This window comes from Cynocephalus volans, chromosome 18 (assembly GCF_027409185.1).
Source record: "Cynocephalus volans isolate mCynVol1 chromosome 18, mCynVol1.pri, whole genome shotgun sequence".
Lineage (NCBI taxonomy): Eukaryota > Metazoa > Chordata > Mammalia > Dermoptera > Cynocephalidae > Cynocephalus > Cynocephalus volans.
Window position 1 is genome coordinate 10236828 of NC_084477.1, and position 23196 is coordinate 10260023.

The 23196-nt window shown below is 37.0% G+C and overlaps 1 protein-coding gene across 1 annotated transcript in view; it reads right to left on the bottom strand.

Moving 5' to 3' along the window:
• Positions 1–23196, bottom strand: part of DNAH14 (dynein axonemal heavy chain 14) — a 338933-nt gene that overhangs the window by 80239 nt on the left and 235498 nt on the right. Inside the window, exons 54-60 of the mRNA XM_063082910.1 lie at positions 22254–22451; positions 20234–20395; positions 17868–18059; positions 16533–16714; positions 14021–14129; positions 13339–13464; positions 11936–12030 (exon numbers count right to left, since the gene is read on the bottom strand). Of these exons, the coding sequence (XP_062938980.1) occupies positions 11936–12030; positions 13339–13464; positions 14021–14129; positions 16533–16714; positions 17868–18059; positions 20234–20395; positions 22254–22451 (1064 nt within the window). The remainder of the gene's footprint in view (positions 1–11935; positions 12031–13338; positions 13465–14020; positions 14130–16532; positions 16715–17867; positions 18060–20233; positions 20396–22253; positions 22452–23196) is intronic.

The window sequence follows — 23196 nt, forward strand, 5'->3', positions numbered from 1 at the left end:
GTGAGAGGTTCAGGCCTAGTTTCATTCTCCTACATATGGATGTGCAGTTTTTCCAGGCTCAGTTATTGAAGAGGCAGTCCTTTCCGCAATGTATGCTCCTGTTGCTCTTGTCAAATATCAGTTGGCTGTAAGTATGTGGGTTGATTTCTAGGTTCTCTATTCTGTCCCACTGGTCTGAGTGTCTTTATACCAGTACCATGATGTTTTGGTTACTATAGCCTTGGAGTACAATTTGAGGTCAGGTAGTATAATTCCTTTGGCTTTATTTATTTTTTTATTTTATTTGCTCAGGATTGCTTTGGCTATTAGAGGCCGTTTGTTGTCCCATATGAATGTTAGAATTGTTTGTTTCTATTTCTGTGAAGAAAGTCATTGGTATTTTGACTGGGATTGCATTGAATCTGTAGATTGCTTTGGGTAGTATGGACATTTTCACAGTGTTAATTCTTCCAATCCAAGAGCATAGAATGTCTTCCCATCTTTTGTGTCTTCTTTAATTTCTTTCAACAGTGATTTGTGGTTCTCATTGCAGAGACCTCCTTGCTTAAGCTGATTCCTAGGTTATTTTATTTTTTTTGTTACTACTACAAATGGGCTTGCTTTCTTGATTTCTTTTTCTGCTAGCTCATTATTGGAGTATAAAATTGCTACTGATTTTTGTGTGTTGACTTTGTATCCTACAACTTTACTCAAATCATTTATCAGCTCTAAGAGTTTTTTGGTAGAGACTTTAGGTTTCTCTCTATATAGGATCATGCCATCTGCAAACAGGGACAGTTTAACTTCATCTTTTCCAATTTCTTTTGCCCTTTATTTCTTTCTATTGCCTGATTGCTCTGTCTAGTACTTCCAATACTATGTTAAATAGGAATGGTGAGAGTGAGCATCCCTGTTTTGTTCCTGTTCTTAGGGGAAAAGTTGAAAGCTTTTCAGGATAATATCTGCAGTGGGTTTGTTGAATATGGCTTTTATAGTGTCGAGATACTTTTCTTCTATACATAATTTACTGAGAGTTTTTATAATGAAGGGATGTTGAATTTTGTCAAATGCTTTTTCTGCATCTGTTGAGATAATCATATAGTTTTTGTCCTTGATTTTGTTGATGTGATGTATCAAATTAATTGACTTGCATATGATGAACCATCCTTGCATCCCTGGAATGAATTCCACTTGATCATGTGTATAATTTTTTTGATGTGTTGTTTTATTCTGATCACTAATATTTTGTTGAGGATTTTTGTGTCTATGTTTGTCAGAGATATTGGCCTGTAGTTTTCTTTCTTTTTTTTTTTTTGTATCTTTGGTTTTGGTATAAGGTTGATGCTGGCTTTATAGAATAAGTTTGGGAGAGTGGCCTCTGTTTCAATTTTTTGGAGTGGTTTGAAGAGAATTGCCATTAATTCTTCTTTAAAGGATTGGTAGAATTCAGCATTAAAGCCATCCAGTCCTGGGCTTTTCTTTGTTTGAAGACTGCTGATTACTGCTTCAGTCTTGCTGTTGGTTATTGGTTTGGTCTGTTCAGGTTTTCTATTTCTTCTTGGTTCAGTCTTGGTAGTTTGTATGTGTCCAAAATTTATCCATTTCCTCCAGGTTTTCAAATTTGTTGATGTATAGCTGTTTATAATAGTCTGTAATAATTATTTGTATTTCTCTAGTATTGGTTGTAATGTGTTCTTTTTTGTTTCTGATTTTTGTTATTTGGGTCTTCTCTCTTATTTTAGTTAGCCTGGCTAATGACTTGTCTATTTTGTTTATCTTCTCAAAAAACTACCTTTCTGTTTCAATGATCTTTTGTATCACTATTTAGGTCTCAATTACATACAGTTCTGTTGTGATCTTAATTATTTCTTTCAATCTACTAGTTTTGGGATTGTTTTAATCTTGTTTTACTAGTTCTTTGAGATATAGCTGCAGGTTGTTTATTTGATATCTTTATGTTCTTTTGATATAAGTGTTTATTGCAATAAACTTCCCTTTTTGTACCGCTTTTGCAGTATCCCACAGATTTTGTATGATATGTCTTTATTTTCATTAGTTTCATGAAATTTTTTGATTTCTTGTTTAATTCTGCTTGGACTCCTAGGTCCTTCAGGAGCATGTTGTTAATTTCAATGTATTGTACAGTTTACAGAATATCATTTAAAAAAATTTATTTCATCAATATACAATGTGGTTGGTTATTGTGGCCCATTACTGAAACCTCCCTCCCTCCTCCCTCTCCTTTCTCCCTCCCAACAATGTTCTTTCTGTTTGCTTGTTGTATCAACTTCAAGGAATTGTAATTGTTGTGGTCTTCTTCCCTCCCTCCTCCCCCCAGTTGTTTGTGTACTTATTTATTTTTAGTTCCCCAAAATAAGTGAGAACATGTGATATTTCTCTTTCTGTGCCTGACTTATTTCACTTAATATAATTCTCTCTAGGTCCATCCATGTCATTGCAAATGGCAGTATTTCATTCTTTTTTACAGCACAATAGTATTCCATTGTGTAGATATACCACATTTTCCGTATTCACTCATCTGATGATGGACATTTGGGCTGGTTCCAACTCTTAGCTATTGTAAAGAGTGCTGCAATGAACACTGGGGAACAGGTATACCTTTGACTTGGTGATTTCCATTCCTCTGGGTATGTTCACAGCAGTGGGATAGCTGGGTCATATGGTAGATCTATCTGCAATTGTTGGAGCAACCTCCATACCATTTTCCATAGAGGCTCCACCATTCTGCAGTCCAACCAACAATGTGTGAGAGTTCCTTTTTCTCTGCAACCTCGCCAGCATTTATCATTCACAGTCTTTTGGATATTAGCCATCCTAACTGGGGTGAGATGGTATCTCACTGTGGCTTTGATTTGCATTTCCCAAATGCTGAGTGATGTTGAGCATTTTTTCTTGTCTGTTGGCCATTCATATATCTTCCTTAGAGAAATGCCTACTTAGCTCTTTTGCCCATTTTTTAATTGGGTTGCTTGTTTTTTTCTTGTAAAGTTGTTTGAGTTCCTTATATATTCTGGATATTAATCCTTTGTCAGATGTATATTTTGCAAATATTTTCTCCCACTCTGTTGGTTGTCTTTTAACTGTTAATTGTTTCTTTTGCTGTGCAGAACCTCTTTAGTTTGATATAATCCCATTTGTTTATTTTTCCTTTGGTTGCCCATGCTTTTGGGGTCATATTCATGAAATCTGTGTCCAGTCCTACTTCCTGAAGTGTTTCTGTTATATTTTCTTTAAGACGTTTTATTGTTTCAGGGTATAGATTTAATTCTTTAATCCATTTTGAGTTGATTTTAGTATATGGTGAGAGGTATGGGTCTAGTTTCATTCTCCTGCATATTGATATCTAGTTATCCCAGCACCATTTGCTGAAGACGCAGTCTCTTCCCCAGTGTATAGGCTTGGTGCCTTTGTCAAAGATGAGATAGCTGTAGGTGTATGGGTTGATTTCTGGATTCTCTATGCGACTCCATTGATCAGTGTGTCTGTTTTTATGCCAGTACCATGCTGTTTTGGTTATTATAGCTTTGTAGTATAGTTTAAAGCCAGGTCATGTTATGCCTCCAGCTTTATTTTTTTTGCTCAGAATTGCTTTGGCTATGTGTGGTCTTTTATTATTCCATATAAATGTCTGGATACTCTTTTCCATTTCTGGGAAAAATGTCACTGGAATTTCGATGGGGACTGAATTGAATTTGTATATCACTCTGGGTAGTATGAACATTTTCACAATGTTAATTCTTCCAATCCAAGAGCATGGGATATCTTTCCATCTTTTTGTATCCTCTCTAATTTCTCTCAGCAGTGGTTTGTAGTTCTCATTATAGAGATTTTTCACATCCTTGGTTAGCTCAGTTCCCAGGTATTTTATTTTTTTGGTGGTTATTGTAAATGGGCCAGCTTTCTTGATTTCTCTTTCTGCATGTTCACTATTGGAGAATAGAAATACTACTGATTTTTTGTGTGTTGATTTTGTATCCTGCTAATTTGCTGAAATCATTTATTAACTCCAAGAGTATTTTTGTAGAGGCTTCAGGCTGTTCGATATATAGGATCATGTCATCTGCAAACAGGGACAGTTTGACTTCATCTTTTCCAATCTGGATGCCCTTTATTTCCTTCTCTTCTCTGATTGCTCTGGCTAGTACTTTCAACACTATGTTGAATAGGAGTGGTGAGAGTGGGCATCCTTGTCCAGTTCCTCTTCTTAAAGGAAAAGCTTTCAGCTTTTCCACATTCAAGATGATATTGGCAGTGGTTTTATCATATATGGCTTTAATTATGTTGAGATACTTTCCATCTATACCTAATTCATAGAGGGTCTTTGTCATGAATGAGTGTTGAATTTTATCAGATGCTTTTTCAGCATCTATAGAGATGATCATATGGTCTTTGTGTTTGATTTTATTGATATGGTGTATCACATTTATTGATTTGCGTATGTTGAACCAACCTTGCATCCCTGGGATGAATCCCACTTGATTGTGGTATATAATTTTGCATATGTGTTGCTGTATTCTGTTAGCTAGTATTTTATTGAGGATTTTTGTATCTATATTCATCAAGGATATTGGCCTGTAGTTTTCTTTTTTAGTTGTATTTTTACCTGGTTTTGGTATCAGGGTGATGTTTGCTTCATAGAATGAGTTTGGGAGATTTGCGTCTGTTTCAATCCTATGGAATAGTTTGTAGAGAATTGGTGTCAATTCCTCTTTGAATGTTTGGTAAAATTCTGCTGTGAATCCATCTGGTCCTGGGCTTTTCTTTTTTGAGAGCCTTCTGATAACAGCTTCGATCTCTTTTATTGTTATTGGTCTGTTCAGATTTTTTACATCTTCTTGGCTCAGTTTTGGCAGCTTGTGTGTGTCCAGCAATTTATCCATTTCCTCCAGATTTTCAAATTTGTTGGCATATAGTTGTTTATAGTAGTCTCGAATGATTCCTTGTATTTCAGATGTATCTGTTGTAATATGGCCTTTTTTATTTCTAATTTTTGTTATTTGGATCTTCTCTCCTCTTTTTAAAGTTAGCCATGCTAATGGTTTGTCAATTTTATTTATCTTTTCAAAAAACCAACTTTTGATTCATTGATCTTTTGTATTTTTTTTGGGTTTCAATTTCATTCAGTTCTGCTCTGATCTTAATGATTTCCTTCAATCTGCTCACTTTAGGTTTGGATTGTTCTTGTTTTTCTAGTTCTTTAAGGTGAAGTGTTAGGTTGTTCACTTGCCATCTTTCCATTCTTCTGTAGTAAGCATTTAATGTGATAAATTTCCTCCTTAGTACTGCTTTTGCAGTATCCCATAGGTTTTGGTATGATGTATCATTATTTTCATTAGTCAACAAATTTTTGGATTTCCTGTTTGATTTCTTCTTGGACCCATATGTCAGTAAGTAAATGCTGTTTAATTTCCATGTGTTTGTATAGTTTCCAGAATTTCATTTGTTATTGATTTCTAATTTTAATCCATTGTGGTTTGAAAAAATAGATGGGATAATTCCAATTTTTTTGAATTTATTGTGACTTGATTTGTGACCTAACATGTGATCTATCTTGGAGAATGAGCCATGTGGTGATGAGAAGAATGAATATTCTGAGGTTGTTGGATGGAATGTTCCGTAGATATCTGCCAAGCCCAATTGGTCTAGAATGTTGTTTAGATCTTGTGCTTCTCTGCCTAGATGATCTGTCCAATATTGACAGTGGGGTGTTCAGGTCCCCTGCTATTATGGTATTAGTGTCTATTTCCTTCTTTAGGTCTAATAGAGTTTGCTTTATAAATCTGACTGCTCTGACATTCGGTGCGTATATATTCATGATTGTTATGTCTTCTTGATGGATCAAATCTTTTATCATTATGTAATGGCCCTCACTATCTCTTTTCATGGATTTTAGTTTAAAGTCTATTTTATCAGGCATAAGAATAGCTACTCCAGCTTGTTTTTCATTTCTATTTGTGTGGTAAATCTTTTTCCATCCTTTCACTCTTAGTCTATGTGAGTCTTTATTGGTGAGGTGGGTCTCTTGAAGGCAGCATATAGTTGGGTGCTCCTTTTTAATCCAGTCAGCCAGTCTGTATCTTTTGATTAGGGAATTTAATCCTTTTACATTAAGGGTTGTTTTTGAAAGGTGTTGATTTACTCCTAGCATTTTATTGATTTTTGTTTGGATGTCTTGTGTTTTTTATTCCTTTCTTTCTGATTAATGTTTGTTTTCTGTATTTGTTGGTTCCTTGGGTTGCAGATAAACTTTTTTTTTTGTTTTATCTTCATTGTTGCCATTTTTATTTTACTAGTAGGTTTTGATGTTTCTTGGGTTTTTATGGCAGTGGTAGTTATTTTTCAGGTACCAAACCCAGTACTCCCTTGAGGTCATGTGGTAGTGAACTCCAGCAGTTTTTGTTTTTCTGAGAAATATACTATTTGCCCTTCATTTCAGAAGGATAGCCTTGTGGGGTAGAGTATTCTTGGCTGGCAATCTCTGTCTTTTAGTATTTTGAATGTATCATCCCATTCCTTTCTGGCTTTTAGGGTTTGTGATGAAAAGTCTTATGTTGTCGGATTGGGGCTCCCTTATACATGATTTGATGCTTCTCTCTTGCAGCTTTTAAGATTCTCTCTTTATCTTTGAGTTTTGCCAATTTGACTATAACATGTCTTGGAGAAGACCTTTTTGGGTTGAATACGTTTGGGGATCTTTGAGCTTCCTGAATCTGGAGATATGTGTGTTTTCCTATACCAGGAAGTTTTCTGCCACTATTTTGTTGAATATGTTTTCAATGCAATCTCCTTTTCCCTCCCCCTCTGGAATACCCATGACTCGGATATTTGAGTGCTTAATGTTATCTGGTATCTCTCTTAGATTTTCTTCAATGTTTTTAATTCTTTTTTCTTTTTTTTTTGTCTGCCTGTGTTATTTCAAACAGCCCATCTTCAAGGTCAGAAGTTCTCTCTTCTGTTTCTGCAAGCCTGCTGGTTAAACTCTCTGTTGTATTTTTTATTTCAATGAATGAATTCTTCAGCTCACAAGCTCTGCTACATTCTTTTTCAGGGCAATTGATTTCCTTGTACATTTCTTCTTTCAGATCCTGTATACTTTTCCTCATTTCATCGTGTTGTCTAGCTGAGTTTTCTTGTATCTCATTTAGTTTCCTTAGAATTATCACTCGAAATTCCTTGTCAGTCATTCAAGGGCTTCTTGTTCTATAGGATCTAAAGCTTGAGAGTTATTGCCCTTTGGTGATGTACTTTCTTGATTTTTCATAATTCTGGTATCTTTCCTTTGATGTTTAGTCATTGTGGCAGGGGATTTCACAGTCCACTGGTTTGACACTATTGTTTGGCTAGGATGTTGCTGGGGCTGCCAATTTGGTATGGCTGCCTCAGTGTCTGCTCGGTTGCCCACTAGTGCTTTGGGTGTATGGTTGCCTTGGGTCTTGGGACTCTCTGGGGAGGCGCCTCTCTGGTCAGCATGCACTCGGCTGGGCTGGGGATGGAGTCTGGTGGTGGCAGTGGGGCCTACCTGCTGGGTCACACGCTGGCACCGCAGGGTCAGTTTACAGAATATCACTTGATATTAATTTCTAGTTCTAATTCATTGTGGTCTGAAAAGACACTTGAAATTATTTCAATTTTTACAAAATTTCTGAGACTTGATTTGTGACTTAACATGTGGTTTATCCTGGAGAATGTTCCATGTGCTGATAAGAAGAATGCATATTCTGTAGAATTTTCTCTTTGTCTTTGAGCTTTGCCAGTTTGGCTATAATGTGGCTCAGAGAGGATCTTTTTGGATTGATCTGTTTGGTGATCTTTGAGCCTCCTAGATCTGAAGGTCCATGTCTCTCCCTATACCTGGGAAGTTTTCCATTATTATTTCATTGAATAGATTGTCAATGCCTTTTGCTTTCTCCTTCCCTTCTGGAACACCCGTGATTCAGATGTTTGTGCACTTAAGTTTGTCTGCTAGCTCTCTTTGATTTTCTTCATTTTTAAAATTCTTTTTTCCTCAAAAAGTCTATATTTGAGGTCAGAAATTCTTCTGCTTGCTCTAGCCTGCTGCTTAAGCTCTCATTTGTGTTTTTTACTTTGTTGAATGAATCTTTCAGTTCCATGAGTTCTGCTATACTCTTTTTTAAGGTATTAATCTCTTTGTAAATTTCCTCTTCCATATCCCAGATTTTTTTTTCTTGTTTCATTATATTGTCTAACTGAATCTTCTTGTATCTCAGCGAGTTTCCTTAAGACTGTTGCTTGGAATTTCTTTTCAGTCATTTAAGGGTTTCCTGCTCTATAGGGTCTGGTATTTAAGAATTATTGTATACTTTTGGTGGCGTGATATTTTCTCGGTTTTTCATATTTCTAGTATCTCTACATTCATGTGGTCATCTGGTAGAGAAGCTGCTTCTTCCCTCACTCTGGAGTAGGCTTTGAGCAGAGAGACTTCCTCTTATTTTTCCAGTCTCTGCTGGAGACTCACCTTCTGTCAATGCAGTCAAGTGGGCGGTGGGTTGCTTGCACAATGGCTGTGGCTGCTACTGTGGTGGCAAGCTGCTCTTGTGGTAGCAGTGGCTGTCGTGGGCCACCTGTGTGCACCTGGTACTTTTGGTATTTTCCTGCCTTCTGCTGGGCTGTGGGGGCTGCCTGCAGCTCCTGCCTCGGATCCTGGGTGTGCTCCTGACTTCTGCCAGGTGGTGGGGCCACAGCTCTACTTTCTACTTCTAAAAGTTCAACTTTTAAATTTCAAAACTAGAAATTATAATCTATGTATTCATCTAGGCATCCATAAGAGAAGGAAGAGCTCTAACATTAAATTTTTCCTTAATTTTGCCTATGTTTGACTCTATTTAAAACAAGCATGATATGAATATAGTTAAATTAAGATGAACTGTATGTCTATGAAATCTTAATGTAAATTAAAAGTGAAATAGAATTCAATTGACAGTAGTTCATTCTATGTGCCACTTTCCAGGAACAAATATTTGGGGTTTTTTTGTTGTTGTTTTGGGTTTTTTTTTGCTGTCAATAAGAAATTTACTTGTTTTTAAAAAAATCCAAATTCTGGCATTGTCTAGAAAAATTTAACAGGTTTATCTATAATTGTTATAAAGTTGAACTGCTGAAACTTGTTCACTGAAACATTTTGACTTGCATTAATGCTTTACATCCCCACATTTATATTAAAAATTCACACACAAATGAAAATGAAAAAACTGTCAATACCTGATTTCTGTCCCTATTTTCCACTTGCAATCATTTACCCATGTAAAAATAAAAATCTAATGTTCAGAACTACCAATAAAAGGAAGAAAAGAATTTTTTTTTTTTTGAGAATAAAATGTTTCCCATCATAGTGGATTCTTAAGCACATTCCCCACGTATGTGGCATGCTAGCTGGATGTCTTTTGGCATAATTGTTACATGTTTGGCATTGATAGCACACAGGTTGGTGTCTTCTAAAAGGGCGACCAGATAGGTCTCACTTGCCTCCTGCAAAGCACCAGTAGCTGCACTCTGGAAACACAGATCTGTTTTGAAGTCCTGAGCAATTTCTCACACCAGATGCTGGAAGGGGAGTTCAAGAGTCAGAAGTCCAGTGGACTTTTGATAACATCTAATTTCATGGAGTGCCACAGTACTAGGCCTGTAACGATGAGGTTTCTTCACCCCTCCAGTAGAGGACGCACTCTTGCAAGCAGCTTTTGTAGCCAGTTGTTTCCTGGGTGTTTTACCACCAGTCGGTTTGCTGGCAGTTTGTTCTGTACCAGCCATGGTATGGAGACCTCCTTACTTATCCCCCTCCTCCTCAGGCTGGAGCTCGGCGAGCGAGCAGTGTTGCTGGCATTAGAGAGCGACGGCCCAGTAACAAATATTCGAATCAAAGTGACATCTGTCTACTGGAAATTGCTTTAAAATCCTCCATTACTTCACAGAAGTAGTCTGTCTTTGATCCTTACTGATTTACCCCAATCTGCATGTTCTACCATCTTCTTCCTTCTTCTAGTGGCTAATGTTACAAAGTGGTAAAGGATTAAACTGTCATGGAGCAATGATTTGCATTTTGATTACGGAAACAGCAGCTAGGAAAAGAGAACGGACTAAGCTGTGCATCTGCCACCTGCATATCCTTAGAATAGCAACGAAGATCATTTTATGAGGCATCCTCATTTATGTGGCATTTTGAAGTAAGTGAAGCAAAGTGCACATTAGCAATATCAAAAGGCAGAATCTTTAAAAACAAACAAACAAGGCATATGGCAAGGAATTCAAGAAGGCTGGTTTTCTTTAGCTTTTGCAGTACCAGGGCAGGGGAAAGGGCTTGCTTGTTTAGAGGAAACCTCTTAGCATGAAAGTAATCTTTATTGAGCTGTAGCCTATGCCAGACTCTCCTCTAAGCATTTACATCTATTAACTCATTCAGTCTTCTCATCTGTTATCTCCATTGCATAAAAGGGAAGCTGAGGCACACAGAGTGGCAGTGCTGGGATTTCAACCCAGGAAGCTTGATGTCAGAGCCCGCTGCTTCACCACTATGATACACTGCCTCTCAGAATTTAGGCTAAAGGGGATTTGAGCTGATCTCTCCCCTGGAAACATCTGCCAGAGAAAAGGCTAAGAGAATAGAACCTTCTGGAACAAAATCATGAGGAACGGGGGCTATGCTGGGGAAGCACTGTCCCCTGTTATCCCTCTGATGTCGTCTCCTGACACTCCCTCTTACTCACCGAGCTTTAGCCATGTTGGTCTTTTGCAGTTCCGAAACCCACTAAATGCATTTCTGCCTTAAGACTTTTGTGCTTTTCATTTCCCCTACTTTGGAACACTCATCCTCTAATACCTGCCTAGTTTACTTCCAAACTTCATTCAGTGCATTGTCCCAGAGAGGCTTCCTTAACCATTAACAGCTGTAACCTCAGTACCAAGAACTGGGCATAGCACACAAATGAATAAATTAATAAATACCTAAGACTGAATGCATGCGAATGAGATACGGAAAAGGAAGTAAAAATTTGCTTTTCTTCTCTTACTGGTCTCTGTGCATTTGTTTTTCAACTTTAGGTGAATTAACCAGCATTGTGATATGCTCTGTTTTTCACCATAAAAATACATTGATTAAAAAAAACTTTCTGATATTTTCTATTCTTCTCCAAAGAGTTAATAATGTGTTATAAATATGGTAGATTTGCTCCATATTTCCATATCTTTTATTGAAATACTTTATATAAATAATGGAAAATTCCACACATTCCAAGATATAATAGGCAAATTCCCACTGTTTTCTGAATTAGAGAGCTCAAGTTGAAAATGATCTCAGCCAAAGATTCAAATTAGAACCAACAGGATCAGATTTTTGTACCCTAAAGTATTTCATTTCTTCTGTATTTTCTTATGCATTTTTCTTTAATCATTTCCCCTCACACTGAGAAGACTGAGTTTGGGAAAGGTTACAGCAAGGGGAATCACTTCCTATAGTGACACTTTATGGTCATGGCCAACACTGCAGTCTCAGATATGTGTTAGTGCATTCATACAGATGCCAAACACTCTGCAGCTAAACTGGCATAAACAGCAGTGGCACAAACAATTCCCTTTTATTTTCTGGAACTGCAGGCCAGGTAATACTGTATTTTTTCAATTCTAACATGTGCATTTTTCATCTCAGAGATTGAAATTTAGTCTATAACAAACAGCCCATCATAGTTTAACTGACAGTATTTTTTCTTTCTTAGGGGTACATAAAATATATGCCTTACAATTGATGGCATTATAAAATTGATAAGATACAATATATATCACATACAACAAAAAATTTAAAGTAACCAAGATGGGTAAAAATGACTTAATCTAAAAATGGAATATAGGCTTAGTAAATTTTTCCATGTAGTTATGTTTTAGTTTGAGATTTTCTAACTCAAAAGAAACTCAGGTTATGACTTACCTTAATTCAGCAACATCAGCTTTATCCAGGGTATTTAGAGCCAAAATTGACTTGTCTAAAGCTGGCATCACATTTTTTATTTCATTGGCAGTTTTCTGCAATAAAAATATAAGCCCCTAAATACATATGAGTAAATATAGTTGCATACTTAAAATTTATATATGTTGAACTTGGAAAATGTAATTTGACATTTTTTTTATAATGCTCATAAGTTATGCATCTTGCATGACTTAGACATGCTTACACTGTTGGAAATGTGTGTCACAGTCCTAAATGAGAAGGTATCTGTGGGAAGCAAAAACACTAAGTGGCTATGCCTTCTCTATCACCTTAGTGTAGTATTAACAATGGCCTTTTGAGGAGTGGTCCAGTTAAAGGTGGAATTACTGTGAAGCTAATGAAAGCTTAACCATGAGCCCCTCACTTGCACAGACTCCTTCCACAGTCCTGGAAGGAGCTCTGCCAATATGTTCTTAGGGTCATATGTTTTTTTATTAAATTTGCAAAAGTAAGACATTTTAACAGCAACCAGTTAGGACTGATTTCTCTTTGCATTTTGCCTCACTCTTTGTCAGGTTTTCTATCAAGTCATGTAGCACTGAAGTGGCTGTGGATATTTCTGGGATCTGATGAAGGAGTTGAGTTGGGAATTATATTTACATTGCTCACAGTCACTTCCCTCTATGATAAAGTTATTGCAAGCTATTCCAAAAGGAATGACTTCCAGAAATATTTCTGCAGTCCACTGTTCCAGCTTTCTTGGTGATATGACATTGAGACTCAGGGCCAGAGGTCATATTGTATATAAATTTGTCCTATAGTGCCTATCACCAGGAGTATTAGCCAATGACGGTAGCTCACACACACACACACATTGGGGGTATAGACTCATATGTACATTTTTTAATTAAAGGAGTTGTTGATTAAAAACCTTTGCACATGGAAGACAGATGAGATGCCACTCCCCACCTCCTCTGAGCAGGAATAGCTACTGATCAGAACAGCCAGTTTAAAAAGAGAGTATCATTCACTCAGCAATGGAAGTGACACACACCAAACAGCCAGTCTCTAGAGCTGCCTCATTTCTTGTGGATGTTCCTCTTGGAGGCCAATGTATTTTTGATGTGGCCTGAATGAGTTTCTGTTCATTGTAACCAGAAGAACCTCCTAGGATTGTAGTTTTCTCAAGACAGGGACCATGTATCTTTGTAGTCTCTATTTTCATTTAATAGAGTCTTGTGTGAAGTAAGGACTCAATAAATATTTGATGGGTAAAAACAAAAAGTATCCATAGTTGGGACACTATATATTTAAGAGCTGTCAGTTTGACCTTTAAATTTGGGAGTTAAGGAATAATTTTGCAAATTTCCAAATAATTTTTATCAACTAAATTTTAATTTTACCTGAGCAAAATCTTCTACAATTCTTATTTCTTCTGCTAAAATTTCTTCATCTTGTTTAACAAGCATCTGAACTTTCTCAACTACTTGTGACTCTTTCTGTAGTTTTTCCATTAGGATTTCTGTTTCCTAATGAACCAAACAATTCTTCTTAGAATAAATTTCAAGACACATGACTTCTTTTTTAAAGAGAAATTCAAATAATTCATTTTATTATTAAATTTATCAAAATCGGCCTGAAATATATTTGTTTAATAGACTAACTAAGATGACTACAATAAATATCATTTCATACACTACACATAAAAAATGATGTTGAGTGATGATTTTTAGAATACTCGGCAGACTGAGAGTTACCACAGCACATTTCAGATGATTTAACTAATTAACTAGAACTAACAATTAATTCTACATAAGCTTCTATAATTAATATCAACTATTATCACATTTAATTATTAAAATGTAATAATGTTACTATTTTGCTGTTATTTTTCTTATTTTACACATAAGAAAATTGAGACTAAAGGAGGGAGGTTAAGTAACTTCTTCAAGGATACTCAGTCACACGGTAACAAAGCTAGAATTCTAACTCACCTTTGACAGCTATTGATCACAGCCTTTGCTTTCAAACACTGTTCTATATCTGACTATAAGGTCATTGAAAGAGATTTCAAATCAAACATACCCTTGTTTTTTGTTCTATTTGAGGGCTAAGAATCAAGAGCTCCTCCTGCATGTCTGTAACCAGTGTGGTTGCTTCCAGGATCATGGATAGACCTATATAAAAACGATCCCTAAAGGGTGGGAAAAAGTATTAGGAATGCATAAGATATAACAAAATATTAGTAAATATAACTTGGTAATACATAAAAAGAATTATATGTCATTACTAAATGGGATTTATTCCTGGGAAGCAAGGCTGATTCAATATTTGAAAGTCAGTCAATGTAATCTACCATACTAACAGGTTAAAGAAGAAAAATCACATGATCTTAGAAATGGATGTAGAAAAAGCATTTGACAAAATTCATGATAAAACTCTTACAAAACTAGGAATAGAGGGAAATTTCCTCAACTTGATAAAGAACAGGTGCCATTAAAAACAAAATAGACTCAAAGGAAAAACTGCAGAAGATAACTGGACATCTGAGGCTCAGCTCCCAGTGGAGCACACACTTCACACAGGTTATTGGGGCTTTAAATGTGATAATTCCCCAGAAGGGTACCTCCCATTTAAACGGAATATTGAATTATGAGGTTTGTAGAGGGGAAGAGGCCCATATTGGCTGTAAGAGACCCAAACCACATGATTAACCCTTTTTACTTTTTCTCTTCCCACATCTGCCCTGGGAAACTGGGCTGCTGGTTAATGAGCAGCAAAGAATAGTTGGGCAGTGGGGACTATAACCTGGTGCTTCTTTTGCCATCTAGCTGTACATGCTGGACACAGGCAGTTATGGATGATATTGATGATAATGGGCCTGGTACAGCCCACACACCAGGGGGTGGGAGATGTTGTAGGATAGTACAAGGTATGTAAGAAAGAAACTAGTGAGCTACCTGGGGATGCGTCTGGGTATCCGGTGTGGGTGAGACATGAGACAGACTGGAGAAAGGGTGATGTGATCGTGACAGGGACTGGTCACACCATTACATGGCTGTGAATAAAGAGCAACAGCTCTGGGTGATAGGGAGGGGACAGCTCGGATCCCAGGTTAGGAGAGGAAGGAGGGTCCGTTAAAATCTCTTGACTCATATCTGTAGGGCATCTGGCCAATTTACCTAGGTTGTCGCCATGACCCTCAATTTAACTGCTGACCAAAAAAATATTAATCTAAGGACTCTCAGAAACCTCCCAGGAGCTGTTGACTCTGGCAATGAACAGCCTGACCCAAAAGTGAATAGCCACTACTTGAAACAATAGAACAAGATTAACTTTCTAAACACTGATATGATTCCCTTTAGCCTCATGGTATTCATAGACTATCTCAACTGCTCTAAATGTAACTGATGTTGAATCTGTCAATGCCCCCACCTGACCTTGTTAACAAAAACTTAATAAAATTAGACCGCATATTAGCAAAATGCTGTCATCAAGGTTGCTACTACTTTTTATGTGAACATCAGGCTTATCCCCCCAAACCAGTTTAAACTCTTCAGCATGAGCAGGTGTGAAATGTTGTATTGCCCTTGACTTCCTGCTGGCCAGTTGAGGCAGACAATGTGCGATTACTAACACCTCTTGATGCACCTGGATTAACAGCATTTTTAACTGGCTTGGCTCCAGACAGGTAGCCTGGTTGGTCTTTCCTCCAAGTGGGAGTCATAGTCGCGGTAACTCTCGTCCTACGTTCCCTAAGACAAATATAATGGATTTGGCCCAACCCCCTATCAATATAATTAATTAGGATATCTGATGGAGCAGCCTTTTTTTTTTTTTTTTTTTTTTTAATTCTTAGCTCTATACAGGACAGGTGGGAGGATGGACTTGTAGAGAAATGGTTCTGCCATGGTGCCCTGGCAATCTTTCATGTCTCCACACAGGTCATATAGGCAAGTCTCCACTGCAACTGAACATTCTTAATCCTTCTAGAACATGAAAACACGGGATGCTTGTGAGCAGATGCTACAAGGCCATTTCTTACTCATTTCTCTATCTTCCTGGGAGGTTGTTGTGAGACAGTTTCTCTATATCTCCTGGGTTCTGATTAGGTATGAGGCTTTCTGCTTCATGTTTCCTCCCCTACCTCCTCAGGTACAGTTGCCAGCCACGAAACTGCTTACCTGCAGCATGGCATGGGCTCCTCAGCAATAGAGTGTCCCACTATCTGTGTTGCAGTCATCTAGCCTCTTTTATTTTGGTGTCATCCCATGGGACAAGGAACACGGGGAGTGGCACCTGTAGCTACTCTTGCTTTCACTGTGTATGTAAGTGATAAACTGTCTGCATCTAACAAGGGCTTGTTTATTTACCGGTGAGATCTGCCAGCCTTGCCTTGACAGGGGCAGCCTTTGAATCCACACAGGAGAAGTATCCACCTAATCTCTTTTCAGATCTCCTGTAGCTTTTGGCTACCCCGCCACCTTCCCTCACTGAAAAGGCAGATTTGGACTCACCATTTTATATTTGTGTCTCACTTTACAAATAAAAGTACAAATATACAATATATGTTTCTGATTTGGTCTCAAAGTCTTACCTCTTCCTTTGCATCTCCTTCTCTCGTGACCTCAAAATATATACAAAGGTTTCCATGAATTGCAAGTAGCTACTGGGAGTGATATAATAATGCCTTCCCATTTCTTGAAAGTATTTTGGGGCCAAGTCTTTTACACTTTTGTGGATTTTGACACATGTTGGGGCAAGCTTTTCTTTTACACTCTGAAGAATAACAATTTTTAAAAATTAAGAGAAAGCAAAAAAAAAAAAAGAATAAAAGAGAGAGAAAATTGAACACTATGAATAACTTGAAATAATTGATGGTTTCTGAGGTGTGGAGATGTAGAGAATGGTCCTGGATGACCAAGAACACATGAACTTTAATGGTTGGGATGGCAGTGGGGTAGAAGAGGCAACAAGAGAGCTGATGATTCACAGTATGCCAGACTCATTCTCCTCGGCCATAGCCATGTCATGTCTGCTACAGCCATCCCACGACTTAGGGCATCCGCATCAATGGCCCATGGCTATGGTACTTTCTTTATCTTTCATCTTTCTCTCTTAAAGAGGTTATAAATAGTAAGATACTCAAGGAAGTTTCCTTGAATAAAATAAAGCTATAAAAATATAAGGGCCCCAAGGATATATAGGTGGGCACAAACAGAGTGGAAATAATATCCTCTTTCCTTAGACTGGGAGAGAATTTGGATTAAGACATATCCTAGTCCTGGTCACCCATCTCCAGTCCACCAAGCTTAGCCAATCACTGGTCACTTGGTTCCACCCTGTCTCTACCCTTCTTGGCCTCTGCTTCCTTGAACACTTGGACAAGTAAGGCAGCAAGGCCCTTTCTAAGTTCCTCAATGAGTTTCAGAATTCTGTGCATTTATGACTTTTCTCAAAACTCTTTACCCCTTTCTGTCTGCCAGGTCCTATGGGTCTTCACATTAATCACTCTAGAACAGATTCTTTCTCACTTGTGGTTCATCAACTCTGAGCTAATTTTGTGTGAAGCTTGTGCTCTCATTTCTTTGTAGTTTTGCTACTGTAGCCAAGCCAGAGCAATTTACAAGGAATACACAGAAGGCTGTGGCATTCTTACCATGGGATCTGGTACGCAAAATGGAGGCCACTGTCCTTCATGGAAATCTGCTATTTGCCTTGGGGGCAGAAAAGTGAAGAGACTCAGACAGTGCAGAATTTGGGCATCTTTGAAACAGGGTGAATTAGGGGGCAAAAGAGATGGGGAATTGATAACGAGTCAAGACAAACACTCAACCCATTGGCTTAGAGCTGCCTGTTTTTGCTGTTCAGAGACACAATACTGTCAGATGTTGTTAATAAACCAAAAACTTCACTTGCATTAGATATTTACCTCTCTGTTCTCTAAGTTCAACTTCTCTCTTAAAAATGAGTTGGCTACAATCAGAAGAGCTTCTTCGGGCCACCTCTTGTACCAATCGATTGTGCAGGAGCTAATTATAGAAGGATATACTCTACAAGTTTGGTGGAAGTTAGGTCCTGCAGGACTCATGATCATAAAAATATGAAGATTTTTATGTATTCTCTGAAAATTAATGAAAATACAGGCTGTTAAAATGTAATCCACTGCTTTGAAAAAAATTATATTGAAAATTTCATTTAAAAGTTTCAATTCCTTCCTTAATTAGACTAGGGACTAATCAATTGTGCATTGGGTGCCTGCCATAAACAGAGCCCTTCTGAGGGAAACTCAGTCTCACGGATCCCGTCGGAGGGAAGCAGTCATGTTATGCTCCATGTGACCCCACCCTCTTCGCATTGCTGGATGGACTGGATAGGAGGGAGGCACTGGACCCAGAACATCTCCAGTATAAATAAACTCTTATGAGGGAGTCTGGTGCTAGAGTTCTGTTCACTAGGTGACCTTATATCTGATGGTAATGGGTCACACTATTTAACTCTTTCCTCTGGGGTGGTGTGCATGTAAGACCCACAGAAACTCAAACTGAGAAAATGGCCAGATGAATCAGAGCTGAAAGACACAGAGAAAAACAAAGACTGACAATATGGGTAGAGAGCAGCAGAGGAGGTAGCAATAAACTCCTACAGCTAAAGGATTACAGCTAAGTAATATCAGACCCTGCACAATTTTACAGGTCCTAGGCTAAGTGCTAGTTTCTTTGAATTTTGTCTGCATCCCTTTTTCTCATGAGACAGGGCTGTGCTGCTGCTGTTCCTGGTTTATTGGCAGGACTTGCTGGGGGGCACAGATCACTTCATTCTTATTTCCATCTGTCACATTACATTAAATCCACATTACCGAAAGCAGCCTCAGTGAGTCAGTGTTCCTTTTAACTCAGAGTCCAACTTGTACAAACTAATAATATCTTCAAGTTCACATGACCTACTTTGCCAAATAAATATGATAAAGTTGAAAGAAGACTAAAGAGCAAGATTTTCTTTTCTCTTTTTTGTCTTTAAAAAATTTATAAAGGCAAATAAAACTGCTCAATGCAGAATTTGTTCAATACAGAAACGAAATGAAAGTGCCTCTCTTTGCTTTGCCCATCCCTGCCCTCCTACTTGGAGATATCCAATGTTAACAGCTTAAAGTACGGCTTTATTATTTACTATTATTGTAAGACACATCAAATTACTGTTGGAAGTATAGTAGAATATACATTTATATGTGTGTTTTGTGTGTGTGTGTGTGTGTGTGTGTGTGTGTGTGTGTGTGTATAAAGTAACAAATAATTAAAACTGACTTCTAACTAAGATTCTTGGTTTTTTTTTTATTTCTGGAGTGCACTATTCTCCACACTCCAAATCAGAATTTCTTTGTTCTTCCTTACCACTAACCATCTATTGAATAAACCAGTGAGAGTAACAAGGCACCAGAGTGCCACAATTTATCAGGATAACAGCTATTCTTCTTTCTACCATGGCATTTTAAAGTATAGCTCAATCCAAGCATCTATTCATACCACATTGTTCTCTATCAATTCTGGATTCCATTTCTAGAAATGTTTTACATCTTCTTCTTGTGACAGATTACTAAGTATTGGTTGAGGAACGGTGGGTGGCCAGATTCAATTTTTAAGTGACCTTATGGTAGACAAAAACTGGCACCAGAAATAAGTTGACCTGTGGTTCTTCCCCAGGGAACAGTTTGGTTTGAATAATCATGTCTATCTATTCACTAAGCCACTGGTCAGTCATCATGCTTCAAAGACACAGAGAGCCTCGTTCGCTGGTCTAGTCTATATCTCTCATCAAACCAGTTCTTTCACAGCTATCCTGCTGCTGAGTTCATTCTGAATATCACCTGCTCTATCTGGCCAATTTCTTTCTGTATCCATCACTCCCTCATCAATTCTAGGGCTATTCAAAGGGATAAAAGAAGTCTTGTTTCTTGTCTTTCCAGACTTGTTACCAATATAGCTAAAATACAAACCTCACTAGCTAAGAAGGAATTTCAGTGTAAGCAATAATCTTGTAATCTTATTTTTCATTTGATTGCCTCTAGCTGTTATTATTTTCTTAAACCATTGATAGCCATTGAGGCTTAGATCACTGTTAACCTTTGACCTACCTAAGGGTATGGTGTGTTTGTGTGTAGGAATGGTGATCATTATTTTAGCTTTGAAAACTCACTTAAAGGACAAACAAAATTATATTCAACTTGAAAATCATGTACAGAATTATAAACGTGGTCTACTTTTAATTTAACAATTTGATAAAGTCAGTCCACAAAATTACCTTTTGGAAGAATGAAAGTAAAGATTGCCTGTCATCCATTCGACCAGACTGTTCAGCAAGAGATCTAATCCTAATTGCGATGGAGTCTAGCTCCTCATTTTCAAACAAGTCAGGTATTTTTCTTGAATTGACTATGCACTTCAAATCTTCCAAAAATGATTCCTTAGGTGAAACATATATTTAATCAGGAATGAGTAAAATTATTCACATATTCTACTCTAAACACACCAAACTGAGAAAGCAATAGTTACTAAAGAGAAGTGAGGCTATTTTTTTTTTAAAGATGACCTTTTAATTCAAACCCATCAAAAATATATTTTTCTGAGTCAAAATAAGTTTCGTTCGTAAATCCATTCATTCAAACATTAGAGAAACATATACCGGGTACTGACAGTATGTCAAACACCTGTATTAGGCACTGGGGCACAAGGTATAAAGGGGTGCATAAAATAAGGAATTGGGTAGGGACCTTGCTTCAAGCAGTTCATAGAAACCCTTAATACATCTACATTTGTGTTTGAATAGTAGACAAACTAGAAATAATATGGCTGAAGGTTTATTTTAATTTAACCACGTTCATCTCTATATGTTTCCAAATCCAACAGGAAAGGTAACAGAGGAGAAAAAGCAATGAAAGAAACTCACCAGAAGAGTTATTACAAAAGTATGAACATTTTGCTTTTGAGAATAAATCCAAGCTTTAACAAGAAAAAATTCATCTGTAGCATTACCAACTCTCTTCAGGACACTCCCTAGACACTCACAGGTTTATGGTATTTTGGTACAGGTGGGAAAGGGCAGAGAGCTGTGGGCAGTCTCCAGTAGAGGCCAACAGAAGTGACATGAAGCTTACTGATTTCCTGTCTCACCTAAGACATGACAGAAAACTGCCAACACTTACTAAACACACTGATTATTACCTACTCTTTTTCAGTCATATGGAAAGCAATGATATGGCCAGAAGAAACCTGGGAAGTGTGGAAAGCAGATCCAATGACCTTGAAGTCCTGAGTAACATGGGCGTAGAGAAGCCATGCTTGTTTCAGCTTTGGCCTAAGATGGTTTTCTGAAAATTGACTTATTAAATTAGACAATGGGCCATTGGCCTGGGAGAAACTACATCTTCCAAAATATAGAAAGAAACTGTGTTGCAAAAACTTCAACGGATCAATAGAGCAGTATATTTAAATGTGAGGAAGGGAGAATATACAGATAAAGCAGAAAAACTAGATACTATGGAATATGGTAGACAGGATATGGCACTTGGATTTACTTTCAAAATGTGACATGAAAGAAAAAAACCTCTCTGGAGAGAGGCTCAGCATTAGAAGAAACAACAGATAAGGTTTGAAACAATACTGATAATTATATATGTCTGGATCATAAATAATAAGCAATGTTCCCTTATAATTTTGTCACAAAGGAGTAAATACAATCTGAGATGGCATCCCTAATTATGTTTGGGCTGTGGAAGGGTATAATTTGTGCAAAATAACAGGGCTTAAAAAAAGTGGATGATTAATGTTTTTTGCTTGTATGTAAAAAAAGTATATACTGCAAGGAAAGTCCTAAAGGTAATGGTGAAATTAGAGCAGAAGAAGGATAAAGGAGCGAAACAAAAGCCGCAGTGCTGTGAGAGCACATTGTAGATTACATACATATTTTTAGATTACAGATAGTGGAGACAGATGATAGTATTTTTAAAATACGGACTACAAAACTGCTTCTGATATAAGATGGATGACTTCAGTTTCATAGATAGATTTCCTCCAATCTATCAATTAAAATGAAAATGATAAAGGCATAGAAGATACTTTCGTTGTAATGTTTATTCAAAACAATCTACAGAATGAGTACAAATATGTAAACTCTAGGACTGGATAAGGACAGAGAAGAATGAAAAGAACTGATAAGGGAGGCTAATATGACTATACATAATATTTTCTTATTTTCTTTTAAAATATTAAATTCCAGGGGGGCTATGTAAATATCAAACTTTAGCAAATAACAAAGTACTTACTTGTTCTAGGTTTAAATTAAGAACCAACAGAACAGTGGGGTTCCCTTCTAATCCTGCTTGAATAAACACCTTTTTAAATACCTCTTTGATTTCTACATAAGCATAATTGTAAGATATAGGCACTCGGTATAGTTTGTGTTCTGTCAAGTAACAGGCCAAGGTTGTACAAATTTCTTTTCCACATCCATCTATTCCAATCTTTGGAAGAAAGAAAAACCCAACATATGATTACTACATACTTTCTGAGAATCTTTCAATGTATAGTTTTCTGATTATTTGTTCTAGAAATTTTGACAGTAAAAATACCTCAGACTATATTTATTTATAATTCTTTTGGGAAGGCATAGTAAACATAATTTAAATATTTCATCAAAGCTTTATAAGACACTCATCTGTGTTCGATATCTTCATCTTTTCATAGCCTCTTGAAAGATATGAGATAATTTCATTGGAAAGATAACATAAACTGGAAGAATAGCACAGATAGGCTTATAAATTGTCATTATGTCACTGTCGATGTATGATTCTACATTCATAAGAAACTAGATAGGTCTTTTCCTATTTATTTTGAGCAATAAGCACTTAACAAATGCTCTTTCGTAATGACGGCAAGGTATCACCTTTTAAACACAGCTTTATTGAGGTATAATTTGTAGGCAACACTTATTTTAAGTGTACAATAATTTTTAGTAAACTTATAGTTTCATGCAACAATTACCAATATCCAGGTTTAGAACATTTCCGTCACACCAAAAATGTCCCTTGAGCCCATTTGCAGTCAGTCAATTTCTCTTCCAACTCCCCTGGCTTAGACAATCACTAAACTAATATGTTTACTATCTCTATTGACTTGCCTTTTTTGGCATTTTATATAAATGGAATTATGCAATATGAAGTATATTGTGCATCTGATTTCTTTCATTTAGCAAATGGTTTTGAGTTT